This window comes from Periplaneta americana, chromosome 8 (assembly GCF_040183065.1).
Source record: "Periplaneta americana isolate PAMFEO1 chromosome 8, P.americana_PAMFEO1_priV1, whole genome shotgun sequence".
NCBI lineage: Eukaryota > Metazoa > Arthropoda > Insecta > Blattodea > Blattidae > Periplaneta > Periplaneta americana.
In genome coordinates this window covers 21,698,708-21,722,893 of record NC_091124.1, presented here as the reverse complement: position 1 = coordinate 21,722,893, position 24,186 = coordinate 21,698,708, and the positions used below count along the sequence as shown (strand labels likewise).

Sequence of the window (24,186 nt, the reverse complement as noted above, 5' to 3'; positions counted from 1 at the left end):
TCAGTCGATACTAAAGTCTCATTTGCCAGCATATTCTTAAAAGAAAAAAGAACAAGATGGAAAAGGTCTGATGATTCTTGAAGTTGAGAGCCATTGCGTGTCTTTTTTTTTTTAAATAAAATCCATACAGTATATTGCCACTGTCTAGTAATTACATAGTCACGAAGCTTGAGGTGATTTTTTGTATTTCTCGCGATACAATGCTCCAAGCAGTTAGCAACTGAAAGTACTAGGACCAATAGACTGAACGATAGTAGTGATCCTAGTGCCTAGCAACTATAGTTCAACTGTCATTGGATGCATATTCCCTACATATTGAGCTTCGTGACTGTATGTACTAGACTGTGGTATTACATTATTATTAAAAAGTATATTTTCAGCCACCGGTGTAGCTCAGGCGGTAGAACATTTGCCTGCTGATCCATAGTTACGTCGGGCATGGGTTCGATTCCCTCTTGAGTTGATTACCTGGTTGGGTTTTTTTTCCGAATTTTTCCCCATCCGTAAGGCGAATGTCAGGTGAATCCTCGGCCTCATCTCGCCAAATACTATCTGCTATCACCAATTCCATCGAAGCTAAATAATCAAGTAATTGTTGCAGCGTCGTTAAAGAACCAAGCAAAAAACACATTAAGCTATGATATCTGCTATTCTTTGAATATGGTCATACAGATTTCTCCATTTATCCAACACAGAACAAGATAATAAGGCATAGGATGTAACACATATTATGAAAAGAGGTGAGAGGCGTGAAAATGAGTACAAAGGAAAGTGGAGCAGAAGGAAGTGACAAGGGAGGGGACGAGGAATGTGAGAGGAGATAAAGGAGAGAAGAAGAGTAAAGAGCCATCTATGAGGCAAATTCATCACCGGCTTCTACTAACGCCATTTACTGCTGCTTACATCAACCATTGACGTTTTCGCCATCTACGACCTCCCACTCTCCTCACCATGTGTTTCTCTCACTCTATACATCGCCTTCATCCCACACATCTTATATATTGGGGATACGTGTAGCACTGGTGTAGCATTTCTGGATAATTACCCACGATTAGTATAACCAGAGGTAGGTAGTGAAAATTTAGACCAGAACAATGTAAGATGATTTGGATTTTTTCATACTTCGGCAGTGTCCTTTCCATGCAGATATATTGACCATTTTCCAACCAACAATATTAGACGGACGCAGAATACCCCTATTACGTGGGGTCAGCACAACGCCCGAGCCTCTATAGGGCTTCACATTGCACATTGACAATGATCATCCGGTCATCCATACTCTATAAACAATATTCGCACGATCGACTGTGGCCCACACGAAGTAAAGGCAGTGCGCCTTAGCCGTTGAGTACATCGTAGTCGGATAAGTAATAAGTTAAAATTATACAATAACTAAGATTATACAATTTAAAAAAATTCTTACCTGTATTTCATTCTCGCTAAAACACTTTCCAAAGGGTCATCTTCATCGGTCATTTGGTCTGAATCGTGTACATCATCACCTCCACGTTTCGAATTGTGTAAAGTCATAAGTGGTACAGAAGACATGTCATTATCTTCCTTCAAGCGGTTTGAAATCGTTTTGTATGGCTGGGAAGATTCTTTCATCAGGATAAAATCAACAATACATATGAAAATGCTATTGGAAGTAAAGTACGTAATCAATAGAGACCAATATGTAAACAATAAACAATAATTTATCTATACGTAGACAGCTCCAGTTAAAATGGTCCAATTTAAGATCGAAATTCCCTTTACTATTTCACTAGAGAAATAAAAAGTCACACAAACATTCACAATTATTCATATTTTATGTAAGCACCTTTGACAGAAATTACTTTTTCGGGCAATATGCTACGCACACCTTACATGAACACGTTGATACTCGATAACATTCACTGCATGTTGGATGCTAAGCAGATATTTTTCGAATATACAGTAGGTCAACAATTAACATAGAAAAGCCATACACATGAAATAAGAAGTTTTTTTTTATTTAACTAATTGGGGTGGGGGGAGGGAATTTAAGTATACGGATATTTTACTGACAATTATCTTAAAATACCGGTACTAAAAAGAACAGATTTGTATGTGTTTGTCGAATGCGCATCATCATGCTTACGAAAAGACACTTTTAAGTGCCAGTAATTTATTTTGTGTTCACAAGGTTGGAATTTTGCCTTGCGTCATTCACTCATATGAAGCCTGTTATGCAGACCAATTTACCCAGGGTGCGCCATAGGAGGCTGGTCTACGCTACATCCTAGATGAGATGAGAATTATGGAGATTTGTCAGGATGCCATAGGAGAACCGGAGAGAAAAACCCTGTGTTACCTGGACCACAGGCTTACCCAACAAAAGTTATAAATCAGGGGTACACTGGGGATCGAAGCCGGATCCACAGGATTTATAAGTCCAGCGCTTTACCCACTATAACCTGTTTGTTTGTTTTTTTTTTTAAGATGGTCCATGACATTAGCGCTGCGATCAGAATAACTGAATGTCACATAGCGTGGTAAGCCTGTTGCTATGGTAACAACAGTTGCATTGCCAAACTTACAGTTCCCACATGATGAATGCTCAATTGCTCTCTTGGAGACGTTTATTGTGCACACAATGTTAGCATTGGTATGTTTCATCTCTCATTCTGTTAGCCAGTGGCAGTTCCTCGGGTGAGGAACGCCTTCCTCATATTTTTCTTCTTTTGAAAGTAAATACCAAATAAAATATGTGCCTTGAAATTCAAAGAAGATTTGATAATTTTTAAGTTCACAGCTATAAGAAAACCTTGGTTGATTGAGTTTTAAACTACGTGCACTCATGTGCTGCTAGAAAACTGTGAGAAAGATGAGAGATTCTTTGTGTGGAGGAAAGTCAATCCATTCCTCCTTTACTGTAGTTAGCACACATAAACAACAGCGCACTAGCGGCTAGAGAAAGAAGCAGTTTTAAAGCGAGTAAATGAACGGAGAGGGAGGAGATCCTCCTCTGAATCAGCACATGGGCAGGAAATAGACACAGACTGGTCGTGCAGCAAGCTTGCTACCGCTACCATCTAACAATCTTGCATTCAACCAGACTATAACATATCTAGAGGAGGCACAATGAAAACAGTTTTAACGCAACGCTATGAAAGACATCATATAAACTTTTTTTTTTAAATTATAAATAAAAAATATCATTCATTGCACTTTATATAGGCTACTATTCATGGTTTGAAACTTTCAAGGAGATTTGAAAGTTAAAGTTGGGTTTATATAAAACAAAGAGGAAGTAGTTCTACGTTAGTACCGCAGATCTTTTTTGGCCCCTGAAATTCACTTCCATTCATTGTGTACTAGACAGGGCAACAGCCAAGTTGTCAGTTTTGTACAAATATATTTGAAATTGAAAGTAGGTACTCCAAACTAGATTATTTTTAACATAAAAAATTGGCCACTGGCAACTTTGAACAATAATGGTAGTATGACTTTACAAGAACCGAAATATTCTTCAAAAGCATGTAATACTGAACTTGTAAAATGTACATGTGGCAACACAGACCACGTGGGTGGGTGCAGTGTTCTCGCTTTCCTCAGATTATTTCCCATTCCCATTACCGCGGTTCCAATTACGTGTTAGTAGCTATAGTCTCTTCCAACACGTGTGATGCTGTAGTGTGCTCGAAAAATGCTGCGAGGTGAACTTCCTTGTAATTGTTAATTTGTGCAATTATTCAACAATGAATGGAAGTGTGGAAACATAACACATTTTGAAAAATTTAGGAAACTCAGTTTACAAGAACAGATTATTGCTATACAGAAGGCAAGGTCAACCCCAACACTACCTGGTCTTACATGTATGAATGCTGGCTAATTTGTAGCATGTTTCATTCAAGAAGATGTCATTTCGTCCTGTTACCTTCTTTCCTCCTCTTTAGAAATATGCAGGAGCCACCACTGCTGTCAGCTCTTGTATTTTTTTTTTTTTTTTTTTTTTTTTTTTACCTTCGCGTCAATTGTCAAGAACCGAAGGAACTCAGACTCATTTCGCCATCATAAAATTACACTTCCCCTCTTTCATCATCATTTCCGCTTCTTTCCCATCTTGCTCTGATGTATGTTGTGGGCTGCCACCAAACCATGATATGTGGTCATTAGTTGCAGTGGTAATGCTATGTAACTTGGGTTCTCGGTGTTCCTGGGGCCTAGGATTGAAGGACCGTGGTGATGCCTACATGGAAAAGTTAAGGAATTCTGTAGGCTGTAGGGAAGTTTGGAGCAGTGTTGCCATACCTACTGATTTAGCAGGAGATTTCCTGTTTTTTTCATTGAATCTACTGTTCTACTGATTTTTTTTTTGTCAAAAGTCCGAATTTCTTCTGCCTTTTTGGCATGCTGTAGTCACCTAGTTTTATGCCCGGATTTTCAACTCATTACTTTAGTACACACATATATTGTCACCATGTCTTATTTTTGCATCTTATACACAAGTCATGCAACCAACGTAAGCATGTGATAACAGTCGTCAATTTGCAAAAGGGGTCAAGTCGAAAATGAAGTGTTGGAAAACCGCAAAAACTATAAGTTAAATTAAAATGTTCGTATATTTTTTTTCTAATTAGATCACTATGGATACATACAAACATTCAGGATCCATGAACATTTTAATATTTTAAATCTGTTATGATGTTTTTTTGCGATTTTCCAACACTTCGTTATTTTGGACTTGTCCCCTTTTGCAAATCGACGACAGAATTAAGTTATTTCATTATTGTTTTGGGGACCCGGTGAACAGAGCAAGAACGAAACTTATTCAGTAGTGAAGTTTGTTTCTGACTGTGTGCACGTGAAACAGTGAGAGAGTGAAGTGTAGGTAATGGCATTTTTGTGTTACATATCGTGCACAGTGATCTTTTAAAATGAGTGAAAGTGTCCCAGCAAGAAAGAAAAGTAAATACTCCTAGAATTTTATAAACCAGAGTGGGAAAATGATGAACAGTTTAAAGGATAGTTATGTAAAAGCAAGAAAGATGATAATTTTTCGTCTGTTATAGTCGCAGCTAGTGCAATACTGTATTTAAATACCTTTAAAATAAATCTTGTTGTATCGAAAATATTTTGTGAATACACGAAAAATTCCTGTTTAATATATTAATGCGAAAAATTGTCAATAATACATTATACATATACATACATACAAATGGCTTTTAAGGAACCCGAAGGTTCATTGCCGCCCTCACATAAGCCCGCCAGCGGTCCCTATCCTGTGCAAGATTAATCCAGTCTCTATCATCATACCCCACCTCCCTCAAATCCATTTTAATATTATCCTCCCATCTACGTCTCGGCCTCCCTAAAGGTCTTTTTCCCTCCGGTCTCCCAACTAACACTCTATATGCATTTCTGGATTCGCCCATACGTGCTACATGCCCTGCCCATCTCAAACGTCTGGATTTAATGTTCCTAATTATGTCAGGTGAAGAATACAATGCGTGCAGTTCTGTGTTGTGTAACTTTCTCCATTCTCCTGTAACTTCATCCCGCTTAGCCCCAAATATTTTCCTAAGCACCTTATTCTCAAACACCCTGAACCTATATTCCTCTCTCAGAGTGAGAGTCCAAGTTTCACAACCATACAGAACAACCGGTAATATAACTGTTTTATAAATTCTAACTTTCAGATTTTTGGACAGCAGACTGGATGATAAGAGCTTTTCAACGGAATAATAACACGCATTTCCCATATTTATTCTGCGTTTAATTTCCTCCCGAGTGTCATTTATATTTGTTACTGTTGCTCCAAGATATTTGAATTTTTCCACCTCTTCGAAGGATAAATCTCCAATTTTTATATTTCCATTTCGTACAATATTCTGGTCACGAGACATAATCATATACTTTGTCTTTTCGGCATTTACTTCCAAACCGATCGCTCTACTTGCTTCAAGTAAAATTTCCGTGTTTTCCCTAATCGTTTGTGTATTTTCTCCTAACATATTCACGTCATCCGCATAGACAAGAAGCTTATGTAACCCGTTCAATTCCAAACCCTGCCTGTTATCCTGAACTTTCCTAATGGCATATTCTAGCGCGAAGTTAAAAAGTAAAGGTGACAGTGCATCTCCCTGCTTTAGCCCGCAGTGAATTGGAAAAGCATCAGATAGAAACTGACCTATACGGACTCTGCTGTATGTTTCACTGAGACACATTTTAATTAATCAAACTAGTTTCTTGGGAATACCAAATTCAATAAGAATATCATATAATACTTCCTTCTTAACTGAGTCATATGCCTTTTTGAAATCTATGAATAACTGATGTACTGTACCCTTATACTCCCATTTTTTCTCCATTATCTGTCGAATACAAAAAATCTGATCAATAGTCGATCTATTACGCCGAAAACCGCACTGATGATCCCCAATAATTTCATCTACGTACGGAGTTAATCTTCTCAAAAGAATATTGGACAAAATTTTGTACGATGTCAACAAAAGTGATATTCCTCGAAAGTTACCACAGTTGGTTTTGTCTCCCTTTTTAAAAATAGGTACAATTATGGACTCCTTCCATTGTTCTGGTATAATTTCCTTTTCCCAAATAGCAAGTACAAGTTTATAAATTTCGCTATATAATGCACTTCCACCCTCTTGTATTAATTCTGCTGGAATTTGATCGATACCTGGAGACTTGTACTTTTTCAGATTTTCTATCGCAATTTCGACTTCTGAAAGCGTGGGTTCGGGTATAAATGGCTCAGCAGTTTGTATTTCAATTTCGTCCCGATCATTTCTATTTGGCCTATGTACATTTAGTAGTTGCGCAAAATAGTTTTTCCATCTGTTTAGGATTGATGGAGAATCTGCAAGCAAATCACCATTCTCATCCTTGATCACGTTTACCCTTGACTGATATCCGTTCTTAAATTCTTTTATACCCTTATATAAATCTCGAATGTATTTATTCTTACTATTTGTTTCTACCTCATTCAGTTTTTCCTTCAAGTAATCTCTCTTTTTATTCCTAAGTGTACGACTTGCTTCCCGTCTTTCATTGAAATAATTATCTCTCTTCTCCTCAACTGGATCCTGTAAGAATTTCAATTTTGCCTGTTTCCTTCTTTCTACTACCATGCAACAATCTTCATCAAACCACGGTTTCTTTTTCTTAGTTTCATAATAACCTATGCTCTGCTCAGCTGCAATTTTGATACTATCTCTGATATTTTCCCACACACTATTAACATCTAATTCTTTCTCAACTTCGTCGGAACTTTCTAAAGTGGCAAACCTATTCGAAATTTCGACCTGATAATTTTGCTTAGCTTCCTCGTCCTTTAATTTCAAAATATTGAATTTAGTAATATTAACTTGTTGCTCTACTCGCTTGGCTACTGACAATCTTTCTCTTAATTCTCCAATCACCAAATAATGGTCAGAATTACAGTCTGCTCGAATATCTACTATACTAGTATGTCTCCGTTTATCTATCAAGATGTGATCTATTTGGTTGTGTGTCAATCCATCTGGAGAAGTCCAAGTATATTTATGTATATCCTTATGGGGGAATGTTGTACTTTTGACAATTAAATTTTTCGATGTGGCAAAGTTGACTAATCTAACTCCATTGTCACTACTAATTGCATGTAGGCTCTCTTTTCCAATAGTTGGTCTAAAAATATCCTCCCGTCCTACTTTAGCATTGAAATCCCCCAATAAAATTTTCATGTGATATCTAGGGAACTGATCAAAAGTATGTTCCAATTCCTCATAGAAGCTATTCTTTATATGGTCGTCTTTCTCTTCTGTAGGGGCGTGAGCATTTATAACTATGATGTCGCACTATCTACCCTTAAGTACTAAATATGATAACCTGTCACTGATAAATTCGACCTTTTTTACTGCTGATTTTATTCTTTTATGAACAAAGAATCCTGTTCCTAATTGGTGATTATTGTTTCCTTCCCCATAATACAACAAGTAATCTCCTATTTGTGATATGCCATTCCCATCTAACCTAACCTCCTGTACTCCTACGAAGTCTATTCTATATCTAGCTAGTTCTTTTGCTACTAATGTTACCCCTCCTGTTCTATAAAGACTAGTTACGTTCCAAGTGCCAAATCTCAAAACCTTATTCCTTTGCTGTGGTCGTGCCAGAGAATCAGTCCTATTCCGAGGCTTATTATAGGGATACGTAACAAGCTGTTTTTTACGGTGATGGGTTGTTAGCCCTTCGCCCAACCCCCAAGCTGGAGGACCACCCCATATCGGCTGTCCACGACTGCTTATTCAATATATTCGCAGCTACCCTCCATATCTGGAGGCCGTCTCCTCTATCCGCAACCGTCAATAATACATTACCGTGTAAAAACAAAATTCATGACTTAGTTACATATGCTGAGTAGAGATGGCAGTAATTACATTTAGCAAAATTGTTCAATTTAATTGGTTATGAAAGTGCTATATAGTAATACAACAGTATCATCTTTCTTACAGTACACTGTTTTGTAATTAACATTATAATACAAAGAGAAAATTCACGTTTAATTAATCTACTGTAATCTGTTTTTTTTTTTCTCGATGATTTTCACCTGATTTTCGTGAGTAGGTCGTGGCAACACTGGTTTGGAGGTGGCCCACAGAGGAATCTGTAGAACTGGGACCTTAGGGAATGCACACCATTCCATTCTGGGCCTACTCAAGCAACCTATGTGCAAGGGCTGTCTCCAGCCCATATCCTCCCCTCACATATTGTATCTTCTTATATATCTACGTAACACTATTCACATTTTAATTTGTTGAACTGTAATTAAATTTTATCTTGTTTATTTTTGTTTTACGTTAGCTGCTATCTGCCACTGTGGCTCTGTGAATAGCATACGTGGTTTGGTTACCCATGATGTGATTTTTTTTTTTCGTGAACTTAATATACTCGAAATGGAAATACTGGTATCCGTACATTCTGATGCAATTTCAGCAGCTTTCTTTACAGTACAGCTCATGTACTCCCCCACGCTTCCTACAGAGTTGCACATGAGATCAGATGAGTCTACTTACGAATTATAGGGGAATGGGTTAGATTTTGCCGTGAACTCAGTACACACACTACCGACCTTCCCTTCTACTCCTACCCTCTCCACAGAAACGTTTCCGTACTGCACATCGCGAGTGTCTTGACAAAATGCATGAGCTGTAAGTCACCAAGTTTTCTTTAACAATTGTATATTACAAATATATAGAGTACTAAGCACGTGATTTTACTTTCTGGCACCCAATATTTTCCATTGATTTTTACAATAAGTAAAACGTATTGTAAATTTATTTAACTCACAACAATGAAATTTTATTCCTCACAACAATAATTCCTTTCTACAATTCGCCTTAAACGCTCTCGTCAACAATTGGATTTTCACTCAACACAGTATTCGTTATAGCACTCCACTGATGACAATGACAATTTACTTGGACTAGTACGAACAACAATGAACTGTTAATCTTAACTAATATTTACAAAGCACTATTTACAAATCAGAACTATCAGTTCTCAGTTCACAGTTCTTCTATCTCAGTCACTCGAGTTCACAGTATCTCGAACCACAGACCTTCAGAGACAGTTCACTGTACTCGAACTCAGGTCCCTCCAACTGCGGTCCACTGCACTCGAACTCAGGCCTTCGGATGCTGACGCAGATGCGGACGCACACTCGAGTCGAACTCCGGCACACAAGTCTGGCTTGCTTGCTCTGGCTTACTCACTGACTGAATAACTGAAAACTACTCGAGTTCGCTGGCGCTTCTTCTTTTATAGCAAAATCATAGTTGCGAGAAATTTCTACAGGTGTGTAGAGAATTATCTGGATATCTCCACTTCGACGCACTTCTGGAAGAGTCGGGAAAGTCCGTTCCCCATTCACTGCGTTAGGTAGCAGCTGCGCGCACAGCCTCCCCTCGCGTGTAGGCCCCTTTCCCCACTACTCTCCGTCGCGCGCCGTCCCTCCGTGCTCCGCGCGATCTGCTTTCTTGCGGGACGCTGGTCGTGAGTTCGAATCTCATGTCGCTGTCACAGTATCTAGATACTTTAGATCTAATAAAGTTTGGAATTAACAAATGAAAAAATATAAATTTCAGCACAAACTTAAAATAAAACAAATTACAAGTGCGTCCTTTAGGAATCTTCACAAATTAAATAATTGACTGTAAAAATTTTAAGTGTTTCAAATGAACAATTTTTCCTTCTTTCTAAAACAATACATTTTCTTCTTTCCTAATAATATGTTTGCTGCCAAATTCTTCTATTGTAGCACTCTTTCCAACCGCCTAGCTTTGTTTTGTTTTCACGTGTTCACTGAACAGCAGACCTGAACTAAGTAGTGATGGATGATGTCAAGCCACAGTATAGAGAACATACAGTAAAGACACCTAAGCCATTTCGTGGGAACAAATTCTGAGTGCGCATGTCACGAAACTGGGTGTATTACCTGGAAACTCCACCAGATGGATCTCCATCTACGACAGGCTGGCATAATTTAATATTAACTGAAAACCTTCATTACTCATCTTTTAACAATTTTAAAGACATGAGGCAAAGGAATGGCAATATAACCATAATAATAATTACTTCCGTATGCAATCATCATGAAAATATTCACTAATTGACGCTAACGTTCAAGTCACTGTTTGAGGCTTCTGTTGGTAAAAGTGATCCAAGTATTGTCGGACCATCGGATCTGTGCCCCTTCAGCACTGTCGTCATTCTTGGAAAAGTTAACGCCTGTACTCACTCCATTCCACCCACTTTCCTCCCACCACGTTAAACAGCAGGCCACGAACCTTGCCGAATAGGGATGTTGCCAAACTTCCATCAAACGGTGTCATAAATAACTGGTCCTCCATGCTATAATATTATTTCTTTCAATCAAAATACATCTTGTATTTCTACATTTTTTAAACCTAAATCCCATGTCTCGAATCACTTTCCGTAGTTTTTCTCTCCAACCTTGGAACTTATTACTTTTCTCGCAAGCTTCAGTAATTTCTTCGATGTTGAAACTTCTTTCTGAACGGCATAAAATTCTTGTATCTTTCTTCTTAAAATACATCGGTTCATATCATCTACAATAATTAAAAGTTCCCTTGGTCTGTTCTTCTCTGGCGATTCTAGCTTTTCATCTCCTGCACAGACTCCCTCTCTCCTGATTTTCTTTATTAGGAGTTCTGACCTGTCTATATAAATTACATAAAATGTTGTATTATTAGTATTAGTTAAGTAAGTAATTTTTATACATAATCAATTGAAATAAAATAAGCCTCACCTGTGATATCAGTTGCTTTTTCGTTGCCTGATTTATAGGAAACAGATATTGACCTGTTTGTTTCTCTTCATCGTAAAATGCTATTACGTACTTGCTTAATAATATTTCTTTCGCCACTCCGTGCTACAGTATTCACGTTGAGTTGGCAACACTGGACTACAAGTGCAAATATTGTAAACTGTTCCGCAAGAAGGCCAAAATTGTGAGTAGTGGGGGACAGAAAGGGAGAGAGATAGAAAAGAGAGAGATAGGAATGCAGGGAGAGAAATGAATTACCGAGGCTGAGAAGGAATTAGGGTTCAGTTCGCATATCTTACGGGGGCACAGATGCGATGGTTCGACTATACAACATAATACATCATGGCGTCCGTTGCGGTGAAGTGCGAACATGAACGTCAACAATGGATATAAGTATTTTGACTTCCTAGCGACATAATATTAATGATAGATAATATAAATACAAGATTATTCGTATTACTGACCAATAAAATAAATAAATAAATATTTTACTAATATTTTGATAGTGGTTTGATACTAGCGACATAGTTGGATTCATTGAGAACTAGACCTTACTGAGCTTGAATTTAGTACCAACAACATCAAAGGTGCCAACAAGAGTTGTCCCTACTGATTCTTCTTATACTGTGGTCAAGCTATTTTCCGTGCATACTTACACTGCTGTGGGTTGCTTGGAAGTTTTAGGTAACCAAATACAGGACTCTACTTATAATAAACATTTGAAATTAATGTTGTGATTACAAAAAAAGGGAGGGGAGGAGGGAGATGGGATAGAGGAGGAGAGGGGAGAGAGAGAGAGAGGGGGGAGAGAGAGTGAGAGATATATCTAGTAATGAAATGTTTAATCTAATCTTTTCTGATTCTTTCATTTCCCCACAGATGGCTTGTGGTGGAGAATGTGCGATAGTGGTTTAGCGTTTTTGTACAAATACTCTTTTGATCTTTTCTGATGTTGACATAAATGTCAATGACCTTTTAAAAGTTAAAGTAAAAGTTAAAATACATATTGTCTGTGCTATGTAGTAACAAAGCAATTTATCACAAACACAAACTATGAATCTATTTCATCTTCAACTACAGGCACTTCCTCCTCTTCCTCGTCTGATTCCTTCCCTATGTCATCACTGCCAGGTTCCATCTTCATGAAGATGGTCTCCATGGAGGCAAGGAATGGACACACGGGAAATTCAGGCCAGCTGACGAATTTACGAAAGATTGACAGAATTTCCTTAGGAGTCAGTTCACCAAACTGTGTGTGGATGGTCATTCCCCCTGTAATGATTCTAGGTCCACAGCCAGGTATCCACTTCCTGTACCAACACACAATATCGTAAAAGTACTTCAACAGTGATACAAGTCTAATTATCTCCTCTTCCAGAAGAGAAATAAAACTGGGGATTTATTTATTGCATAAACATACATTTCGGAAAACGTATTATGTGTCTTTCACGTGTTAAATTTTACATTACCTCGTTAACATGTTTCAGCCTGTTATAGGGGTGTGTTTGTGTAGTGTAATGTGGAGTCGAAGAGCGTATGGTGTGTGTTCTGAAACTGAGTTATGAGTTGAGAATTTCATTTGGATGTGTTTTTGTGTGTCTGTATATTTCGTATTGTTCTAGAGTATTTAGTTTCTAGCTTTTTGGTTGAATATTAGAATTTCCATGTCTGTGTTGATGTCTCTGTAGGTGTGGTTAGCATTTGTGATGTGTTCTGCATATGTGGAAGTGTTTTGTAGTTTTGTTATGGCTGTGATGTGTTCTTTGTAACGTGTTTGAAATGATCTGCCTGTCTGTCCTATGTAAAAGTTGTTGCATTTGTATACGCCTGTGTGGTTGTATTTGTTTGTTTGTGTTGTTTGTGTGATGAGATGCTTTTGTAGAGTATTATTGTTCTGTATGCGATGTTGTAATTTAATTTCTTGAATGAGGTTGCAATCTTGTGTGTGTTTTTGTTTTCGTATATTAGTGTGATGTATTTTTTGTGTTCTTGTGTTCGTGTTGTATTCTTATGCTTTTTGTGATTATGTATTATCTTTCTTATTACGTTGTCTATTATGTTGGAGTTGTATCCGTTTTCTTGTGCTATGTATTTGACTGTGTTAAGCTCTTCTTTGTAGTCATGTTGGTTCATTGGTATGTTGAGTAGTCTGTGTACCATTCATTGTTCGGAATGCAGCTTGTTTGTGTTGTGTTGGGTGATTGGACTCTTTGACTCCACATTACAGTACACAAACACACCCCCACAGGAAACACAAACAAAAGACGCCAAGACCAGCAACAACCATTTCTGAAGATGCCCGATAACAGGCTGAAACATATTAATAATAATAATAATAATAATAATAATAATAATAATAATAATTCTTTATTTATACTGGCAGAGTTAAGGCCATAGGGCCTTCTCTTACACTCTACCAGGACACAAAGTATACAAGCAGTTAAAATTTAACAAAAAGTTAAAGAACAGAATACTAACATATTAAAAATAATAATAATAATAATAATAATAATAATAATAATAATAATAATAATAATAATAATAACAGCATAATAAAATCGACACTAAACAACATGAAAATAATACCATAATAGAAAAAAAAGAAAGTAAAATACATTGGAATATAGTGAAAGTAACTCATTTAGTATAAATGGTTAATATGGAAAAACGTAAGGAAGAATATATCAAAATGGAATGTAATGAAATAATAATAAAAAAGAAAAGAAATACGAAAATTAAATAAAATTCACGATAAAAAGGCTATGATAATAAATTCATCGACTGATAAAGAGAACAAAAAGGGGAAAGGAAGGAAAAAGAAATATATAGCCTATATTTTTACAAAACTATGGCAGAGAAAAGGGCTTATAACTGAAAGGAATCTAATTCAAAAAGTGCAATTTCAATTTATTTTTTAAACTAGACAATGTCCGACATGTAAAATTTAACACTAGAAAGACACATAATACATTTTCCGAAGTGATATAGTGTTAAAAGTTGTGTAGTCTAGATGTATAACATACATTTGTTACAATGAAGATGATGATATAGTGCAAGAGTGATTATTAGAGCACATAAGGCATTCTGCTTGGACAATTCTACATGCTGCAACTCTAATAAAACTATAACTTAGTAAGTACATGCTCATCAATCACAAATGAAAACTTACTCTAACTGAGGAATTACTCTGTTTTTTCGACTCATCATATTATGTCGAACAAAATACCACAGAGATGGTAATTGATCCACTGGAACTACAGATTTAAAAAAATCGTGTCTTGGTACAATCTTCACGAGATACAAAACATCTGGATCAATACTACGCATCTGAAACAAATTAAACATGTCTCAAACACCAATGATTTCACTCATATTTCATAGATAGGAAACAGAAAGTCGAAATCAATACCACTATGAAATCTGCCTCGACATGGGGAACTAATAATAATGAAAGTCTACAATGGTCAATTTTAGATCTCCTACTCTTTCTACTGTTCGTAAATGATCTTGCCCCCCTGATAAAAGATGTAGGTCATCCCATATTATTTACAGATGACACAAGTATTGTATAATTCCAATGGATTCCAATCTTCAACAGAGGCAACTCTCCTCAAAATATGTGATTAGTTCTCAGCTAATAAATTAGTACAGGTATTAAATTGTAACAAAACTAACATAATCCAATTTAAATCCTGCTTAAATTCAACCTCGCAAATTTCAGGCGCAATAATTAACAACAGGTTCCTAACAGAAAGAACAACAACCAAATTCCTTGGCTCAGTGGCGACTCCTGCGTATTTCTTAAGAGGAGGAAAGAAATTAACAGCACGAAATGACACCTTCTTGAATGAAACATGCTACAAATTAGCCTACATGCATACATGTAAGACCAGGTAGTGTTGGGGTTTGCCTTCCCTTCTGTATAGCAATAATTTGTTCTTGTAAACTGAATTTCCTAAATTTTCCAAAATATATTATGTTTTCACTTCCATTCATTGTTGAATAATTGCACAAATTAACAATTACAAGGAAATTCACAACCTCACAACATTTTTCGAGCACACTACAGCATGTATTGGAAGAGATTATGGCTACTAACAAGTAATTGGAACTGTTTTACGGAAATGGGAATGGGAAATAATCTGTTAGGAAAGCGAGAACACTGCACCCACCCACGTGGTCTGTGTTGCCACATATACATTTTACAAGTTCAGTATCACATGCTTTTGAAGAACGTCAGTTCTTGTAAAGTCATACTACCATTATTGTTCAAAGCTGCCGGTGGCCGATTAATTTTTTATGTTAAAATAATGCAGTTTGGAGTACCTACTTTCAATTTCAAATATATTTATACAAAACTGACAACTTGGCTGTTGCCCTGTCTAGCAGACAATGAATGGAAGTGAATTTCAGGGGCCAAAGAGATCTATGATACTAACGTAGAACTACTTCCTCTTTGTTTTATATAAACCCAACTTTAACTTTCAAATATCCTTGAAAGTTTGAATCCATGAATAGTAGCCTGTATAAAGTGCAATGAATAATATTTTTGATTCATAATTTCGAAAAAAAAAAAAAGCTTATATGGTGTCTTTTATAGCTTTGTGTTAAAACTGTTTTTATTGTGCCTCCTCCTAGATGTGTTATAGTATGGTTGAATGCAACATCGTTAGATGGCAGCGGTAGCGAGCTTGCTGCATGACCAGTCGGTTTCTATTTCCCGCCCATGCGCTGATTCAGAGGAAGATCTCCTCCCTCTCCGTTCATTTACTTGCTTTAAAACTCTGCTTCTTTCTCTGGTCGCTAGCACTCTGTTGTCTATGTGTGTTACCTACAGTAAAGGAGGAATGGATTGGCTTTCCTCCACACAAACAATCTCGCAGCCTTCTCACAGTTTTCCAGCAGCACATGAGTGCGAGTGGTTTAAAACTCGATCAACAGAGGTTTTCTTATAGCTGTAAACTTAAAAATTATCGAATCTTCCTCGAATTTCAAGGCACATATTTTATTTGGTATTTACTTTCAAAAGAAGAAAAATGTGAGGAGGACATTCCTCCCTTCCCTCTCCCGAGGAACTGCCACTGCCTTGGCTTAAAAAACGATAATATGTTAAATTGGAAAAATCATATTAAAGTAATTACCCCCAAACTAAATTTATTATGTTTTGCTATTAGATCTATGCAAGAGATAGTTGTTGTTGTTGTTGTTGTTTTCTAATGTCAGGCGTTTGACAATAGTCATTTGAGCTTTTGCAGTTCAATATTTTTCAAAAATATTACCATGGTCGGCCACTGAAGCACAGATTTTGAGGTGTTCCGAATCCATTTCTTGGTTTGAGTTGTACAATGGGCAGTTAGGGGACTGATATATTCCAAATGCAAGTGACAGTAAATATAAATACCGGTACCTTAAAAACAATATACTTTGCATACTACCACTCGGTAATGAGTTTTGGAATAATATTGTGAGGAAATTTTACAAATACTGGTAGTAACAGTACATTTTAAAGTTTCATCTTACTGTGAAAAATCGAAGTAGGTATCATTGAAATTACTCCAAATTCTGTTAATGATGTTTCTTATAATTCTATAAGTTTAAATTTGAATGATCTTAATTGAGTTTTTCACTGCATTATGAAACTTTAAAATTACAGTTATTTCAAAACATTGTATTATTGAGCTGCTTCCCTTTCAAACTTGCCCGTCGAATTACCTTATCCATGTTTATTGTCAGTCATCACACTCTGGATAATCGAAACTCTACTGAGAAATTAAAATTTTTATGGCTCTGAAAATTATTTGTAATGACTTTTACGATAATGTCCATTTGTGAATAATTTACTTTTCAACAAATTTTACTACTGGCACAAACAAGATCCATACAACATTGACATAAATTATAACAGAACTGATATACACTCACCTTTGTCAACTTAGACCGCTTTTTAATGGATGGTATATTTTCCCAGGGCAAAAAAGCCTTTCTTGGAAGTTTATCAAGCAAAGACCATTGAAATGTTAGTTGAAAAAGTACACTAATATACCTGTAAAGGAAGTTGCCATCTGAAGGTTTACAGGTTAGGTACTGAAACAACAAAACAGGAACTGAGTCAGTATAATGACAATGAAGAACGTAATGTGAAATATGGATATTTTTTCTTTATTATTATTTATAAACTATGAAATTGCATGCACGAACACACACACAATTCATCAGTGACAGATAATTCAGTGAAAGACTTAGAAACAGCACAGTCTACTATATATAGTCACGAAGCTTGAGTTTTGAGGGTGCTAGAAACAACAGACTGTGACGGTACTATTTTGCATTGCCTGTAATGAGGCGATATTAACGATCCTAGTGGTGAGCAACTATCTAATGTTTGCATATTTACTACATATTGAGCTTCGCGACTATATATACTAGACTGTGGGAACAGATTTAATGGCACATAGAAACCAATGACAGCCCACATACTGATACTCACAAAATACAACTGAGGTGACATAAGCAAGTAAAGCTCAGGTCTTCCATACGAAAAGAGTCCCGCCTGAAATGTGTGACTTCGGATTAAATATTTGATAAATGTCTGTGAAGGCACAACACCAATAATTTTCACTACAGGATCTGCAACACAAATTTAAAAAAAAAATGTACTAAAATATGAACGAAGTAGATTTTAATGGATTTTAAATTAACTATGATTCTAATAACAACATTTTTGGCACTTAAATTAATTACTGATTAATTTTATTGTACTAGGTATGTACAGTTTATCTTGCCTTATTTCAGTCTATAACCAAATATGGAATATTAGGATGGGGTACTTATGAAACTAACCTTAATCCACTAGATTTATTACAGAGAAGAATAATTAAAATATGTCTAAAAAAAAAAAACCTACTGATTATCTACCGAAAATTTGTATTTTGAATTTGAAGTCTTGAAAATACATAAAATTTATATCAATGCACTATTACATTTTATACATAAAAATTAAATCTATTTCCGATCATATACCTACTCACAAACATAAAACTAAAGGCATGGATACAATACATTTGCTTGAATCCAAGTGTTTAACGAGCACTGCTTTCAACCATAGTACTAATATCAGCCCTGGAATTTATAATAAATTAATAAAGAAATACCCACATCTATTTACCTCCAACAGTTTGAAATTTAAGAATGTATGTAACCTAAGCAATTTGTTATGAGTAATTATTAATTTTTAGATATTATTTTATTATAATTTATGCATGTAAATTTATTATGTATTGAATCCTTCCCTGAGCACAAGAACACATTCTTTCAGGGGAGTGCTGGAATTTTGTTAATTTACAATTTCTTTGCATTGTATTTTTCTGAAATAAACTATTATTATTATCCATTTTGAATCTTGCGTACACCACTTTTAACACTTGAATATAATTAATTGATGAACTAGTGGACTTACTCGTGTTAAATATGTAATATTTGTCCGGCTTGCAGCTGTTTCAATGCTTCACGCACCATCATCAGAGCCTACTAGATCGCGGCGTCATCTCGAACTTCTCTGCCTGTTAGGAGGGTGTGTTTTATTGTTGGAAGGTGTTGAAGTGTGGAGTCGAATAGTGTGTGTGTACTGAAATTGATCTGTGCGTTGAGGATTTGATCGGGGTGTAGACAACATCATAAGGAAGACAAAACAAAAACTTAACAAACACAAAAATACACAAAACACAACACAAACACAAGAACACAAGACATACATCACACTAACATATGAAAACAAAAGCACACATAAGATCGCATCTTCATTCAGAAAACAGAAATACAACATAACATACAGAACAGAAAACACACTACAAAGACATCTCAACACACAAAAAACACAAACAAATAAATACGACCACACAGGTGTATACAAACTCAAATGTAATAGTTGCGACAAGTTCTACATAGGACAGACAGGCAGATCATTCCAAACACGCTACAAAGAACACGTTAAAGCTATAACCAGAGGACACAATACATCTACATACGCCGATCACATAACCAATACTAACCATACATACAATAACATAAATACGGACATGGAAATCCTACACACACAACCCAAGAACCAAAAACTCAACACACTAGAACAATACGAAATATACAAACACACTAAAACACACCCCGATCAAATCCTCAACACACAGATCAATTTCAGTACACACACACTATTCGACTCCACACTTCAACACCTTCCAACAATAAAACACACCCTCCTAACAGGCAGATAAGTTCGAGATGACGCCGCGATCTAGTAGGCTCTGATGATGGTGCGTGAAGCACTGAAACAGCTGTAAGCCGGACAAATATTACATATTTAACACGAGTAAGTCCACTAGTTCATCAATTAATTATATTATTATTATTATTATTATTATTATTATTATTATTATTAATGTATCAACAATAATATACCACTCCAAACAGACAGTCGATAGTAGTGAAATGATCTCGAAGTTAAAGTGACTATCAGTAAAATTTAAGATTACAAAAACAATTCTAAATATGGGTTATAAACTCATACATATGATCATAAGAAAAAAGCCTTACTGTACGGTACATAAAAACAGTTGCTATGAGAGAAATAAACAATAACAACCATCTGTCCAGTCTGCTTTGGGCACTTCTTGAAAAAGAGTTTGTATTCTAGAGCCGCCATCTACATTATCTAGATAAGTCATCTTTCCCAATGCAAATATATCCATCTTAATATCTTTAACTCGTTCTGGAAATGCATTTTTCAAATCCTGTAAACATAACAGAAAGCACAATTTAAAATGCATGTTTATAATAGCACTCTTCAACGAAAATGCAATAGACTCAACAGAGAAAGCAAACAAAATTATAAGTACCGGTGATAGCTGACTTACAGTAACTTTAAATAATGTCTTATCGGTACTTATATGCTTTATTTACAATATTAATTATAATCATGATGTTTGAGAAAGTATAACAGTAATGGAAAATGATAAATTGAAGCATTTCCTACAAATACTTTGGAATTTCTTTACAATTGCGCTACCAAAAAAAAGTAGAATGTATTTATGTACTTGGCTTTTAGTCGACTCATACAGATCGTAAACAAAGGACAAACTAAGCAGAGACGCCAATTTCGCACTGGAATGTGATCAGTGGCGGCGAGGCAGGATTGCACGTAAGCTTTTTGGCAGGGACATATACAGATAGAATTCCAGCTTTCGTAAGGTCGAGTAAGTTATCAGTGACAAGTTAGGTTAGTTCAGGCTTTTGATATGCCTTGCACATACACATTCAGGTCGGTAAGTTGGTATGGATAAAAATCAGCTTTCCTTTGGTAGCAGAATTGTAAAGATTTGCCAACATTTTAATTACAGCTGAATTTCAATTACAACGACATCGATTTATATGACGGCTTGTCTGCAACAACAAATATTCTGTGATACCTATGATTAATTCCTCATAAGACACGTGTTTTACTGCCTTAGCCTACTTAATACAACATACATTAATGCATCTACCTAGCATATAACATCATTGCCATCCTTTATTTTCAATGTAATTTTCCAATAACCAGGATTATTTTAAGGTTTCAGCACACACTTGTCTTTAAGAAGTGTATCTATGCATCCAGTTAAGTTCCCAGCTGTTAAAGTCTGCATTAGTAAATTGTACCAGCACAATTAGGCTACCGGTATCTATATATTTCAGTTACAGTAGTACAGCAGACTTGTAGGTCGTGAATTTGGTCTGGTTAAATTTACATTTGAAATGACTTGGGAAAAGAGAACCAAAACTATTAATGTATGCCTAGTTGAAAGCAGTGGATTAAGATCAATGCCTAACACATGAAGTGTTACTTAAATAGTTTAAGGAAATTTCCAATGCCATCATACCGAAATCTCTCCTGAAAATTTGTATAAGGACAAATACTGTCAAGAAAAACTTATTTATTTAATATTAACTGCCAATATAATAAACTTGACATTAAAATTAGAGACTTCGTATAACATAAATTCGGACAAGGTGCCATACAGGGGCAATATTAGTGAAAGATTAAAGCGTGATGAAGAATGTATATCAGTGACAAGTTGGGTTTTATAAAAGGTGTATATTAGAGAAAGATTAGGAGTTTTTGAAGGGTGTAGGCTATATTAGCAGAAATTAGTGTTGTGTGATGAAGTATAGCGTTTTTCTTCGTAAAGACTTGTTCACAATAAACCAGGAACGGAAACGAGAACAGAAATAATGTTAAAATAAAATGTATTTAAGTGTGAGCATTCACAATAGTTATGCTCACATTTAAATACATTTTAACAATATTTCCGTTCTCGTTGTCGTTTCCGTTACCGGTTTATTGTGAACCAGTCTTTAGATGTGATGTAGCATGTGACATGACGTTTGAATTTCCGCCGAAGTTTGTATTAATTTCAAGGCATGTTTTCGTTACGCTTATCCTAATCTACAGATCAGGATTATGGAATATAGAAGTGAAAATTGGTGATTCGATATCAGCAAGGTAAGTAACATATATTACAGGTAATAATAGAGTAAGAGTATAATGTAAAAATTAAGTTAATTAGGTAGTAGGAGTAGAGAAGTGAAGTACGGAAAAAGGAGGGGAAAAGTGAGACTAAGAGAGAGGGAATGGAAGGAAAGAATGTAAGGAAAAGCGCGTTTATTTAAATTTTTCGACGCAAAAGTGGGAGATTTTAGGAGCGCGCCAAATATCGTAATACTCTAGACCTTATTTGTTTTTTTCTTTTTTCTAGAAAATGGGTAATCTCTCTGTAATATCATGTGGAGTATTTCATTATTATAGTATGTAGGCTAGTATCTGTATTTTCTTAGTGCCATTCCATCACTGCCCCTGTATGGTACCGCGCCTAATAATTCATTAGGCGCACGACATTACATTTACCTTCATTTGTTGACTGAAAGATGGAGAGGGTTCACAGACGCACAATCTTTGGACACCTGCATTGAGTAGGTGTTTAGATATCAATCCGAGGCCAGGATTGGCCTCATATACGGGAACTCCTCCTTTCACTACATCTTGTCCAATTAATTCGACAAGTTTGTCTGAAAAAAAAAATGTAAGATAGGCCTATAATACGACTTGTAAAAGGTCCACAAATCTGAGAGCTTGCTTCACAGTATTTAATAGTCTACGTAAATCAACTACAATAACTCACTCGCAACATCGCTATCTATAGCATAAAAAGCATCTGGCTTCGCTCTTTTGCGCTTCAGAAGCTTTTCTGGTAAATGATTCAAAAGTGATTTGAGTGAAGGTTTAGAATTCATATAATCCAGAATCTCTGTTGAGGATGTATTAGAAGGTTTCGTTTTACGACTTTCACTTGCTATACGTTTCTTCTTTATTGTTTTGGCACCTTCTGTATCATTGTGCACGACATTCGTCTGTGTTTCTGTCCGTGTAGAATAGTTTCTACCCATCAAAAAAGATCCCAATATCCTGTACCTGTCACTGGTACTTGTAGGTACTACATTTAATTGCCGGAGTAAAACCTTTATCACACTGTAACTGCTATGTGGAGACACATTTTTCGTAAATATTTTTATACACATTGTGCAAGTAAATGGGTAAAAATGTATAGCATTACGACCTGAAATGCTGTTCACCGATCACACACCTCCGCCATTCAAATTGAAACGCAATGATGCAGTCAACTGTTCATACTTCAGCTGATATAACTTCTTTCTTTTGTTTCATGTCAGCTATATTGCGAAAACAGCGGCAATATGAATGCAGTTATATTGCTGTAACTTAGTGTTGACAGTAAAATTGTATTATACTAATTAAGTTATGTATATTATTACGTTTTAAGAAACAGAAAATACATAAAAAAATGAATGAACAACCACATCTGGTTACCACATATTCATTCAAAGATAGAGATTATTTGATAAAGATGAGAGTCATTGAAGGAAACTCACTAGAATTGAGTATTACTGATAAATATACAACAGAAGATTGGCAGTGTAGCTATGATGCATCTTGTTAGTCCTATATAAATTTTATTAGCTAATAAGTTACATAATATATTAGAGTTTTTTTTCCTTGGTATTTGGATTATTCCACATCATTTCATTGCAATAACGTGGTAAAAAAAAAAAAGCAGGGGGCTCTACCTCTATGCCATTCACGTGTCTTCATGGCAAGTTTTTCTGCTTCATTGCTATATTACTTTGATGCACTGAAATATAAACTATTGAAAAATGATTTTCAGAATCTGTATTGGAAAATGCAATTTTTACACTGTTACTTTGAGTTTTATACGTACATGCATAGCATTTGAAACACTTGATGAATTTTTTACCATATTCATGTTCATAAAATAATCTAACCCTTTAAACGCTTAGGCTATTGTAAAGCTTCTAAGTAAGTAATGGTGAAATTCAGAGACACTTTTCTCTTAAATGCTATTCTGCTGTTAAACGATCACTGAAGAAGTTAAGGAGATTCAAATCTCGATTTTGACCATTTTACTTTAACATATAACATGTCTTCAACCATCTCTATGAAGATAGAGCATGGCTACTAAAAAGTTTGTTTACAATACAGGATTTTTTTCCTTTGCAGATATAGAGACTCTAACACACAAAACAGGAAACTACAAGAAATTTGATATATTCGTAACAATGTTAAAATCAGGACTGTTAAAGGTATATTATCATCTAATTATATGTATGTGGTGTGTAATTATGATTTACATTTACATTCAGAATAAGCCTACTGTAATCATTTATACAATAAACTTCTTTTGATTGGAGTATAGACAAGTGAATGCATCACTCTGGACTTACTAACTTACGATGATCTCGAACAGTTACGA

At 35.7% G+C, this 24,186-nt stretch overlaps 2 protein-coding genes across 2 annotated transcripts in view; both read right to left on the bottom strand.

Moving 5' to 3' along the window:
• The window catches only part of LOC138704563 (N-acetylated-alpha-linked acidic dipeptidase 2-like), a 42,777-nt gene extending 40,890 nt beyond the window's left edge, over positions 1-1,887 (bottom strand). Inside the window, exon 1 of the mRNA XM_069832597.1 lies at positions 1,424-1,887. Coding sequence (XP_069688698.1) covers positions 1,424-1,608 — 185 coding nt within the window. The 5' untranslated portion in view covers positions 1,609-1,887. The remainder of the gene's footprint in view (positions 1-1,423) is intronic.
• A 10,340-nt stretch (positions 1,888-12,227) lies between these two features.
• On the bottom strand, positions 12,228-23,010 carry mtTFB2 (mitochondrial transcription factor B2). Its single transcript, XM_069832596.1, has 7 exons — positions 22,522-23,010; positions 22,248-22,408; positions 19,950-20,097; positions 17,802-17,941; positions 17,237-17,398; positions 14,484-14,641; positions 12,228-12,624 (listed from the first exon to the last, which is right to left on the bottom strand). The coding sequence occupies exons 1-7, from the start codon at positions 22,916-22,918 to the stop codon at positions 12,366-12,368; spliced, it is 1,425 nt and encodes a 474-aa protein (XP_069688697.1). The 5' UTR covers positions 22,919-23,010; the 3' UTR covers positions 12,228-12,365.
• Between the last annotated feature and the right edge of the window lie 1,176 nt (positions 23,011-24,186).

Coding starts and splice junctions, on each gene's coding strand:
- mtTFB2 (XM_069832596.1), bottom strand. CDS start 22,918: ATGTGTATAAAAATATTTACGAAAAATGTGTCTCCACATAGCAGTTAC. Junction 17,399..17,801: donor TGTCACCTCAGTTGTATTTT/GTGAGTATCAGT, acceptor TTGTTGTTTCAG/TACCTAACCTGTAAACCTTC. Junction 12,625..14,483: donor AGAGTAATTCCTCAGTTAGA/GTAAGTTTTCAT, acceptor GTGTTGGTACAG/GAAGTGGATACCTGGCTGTG.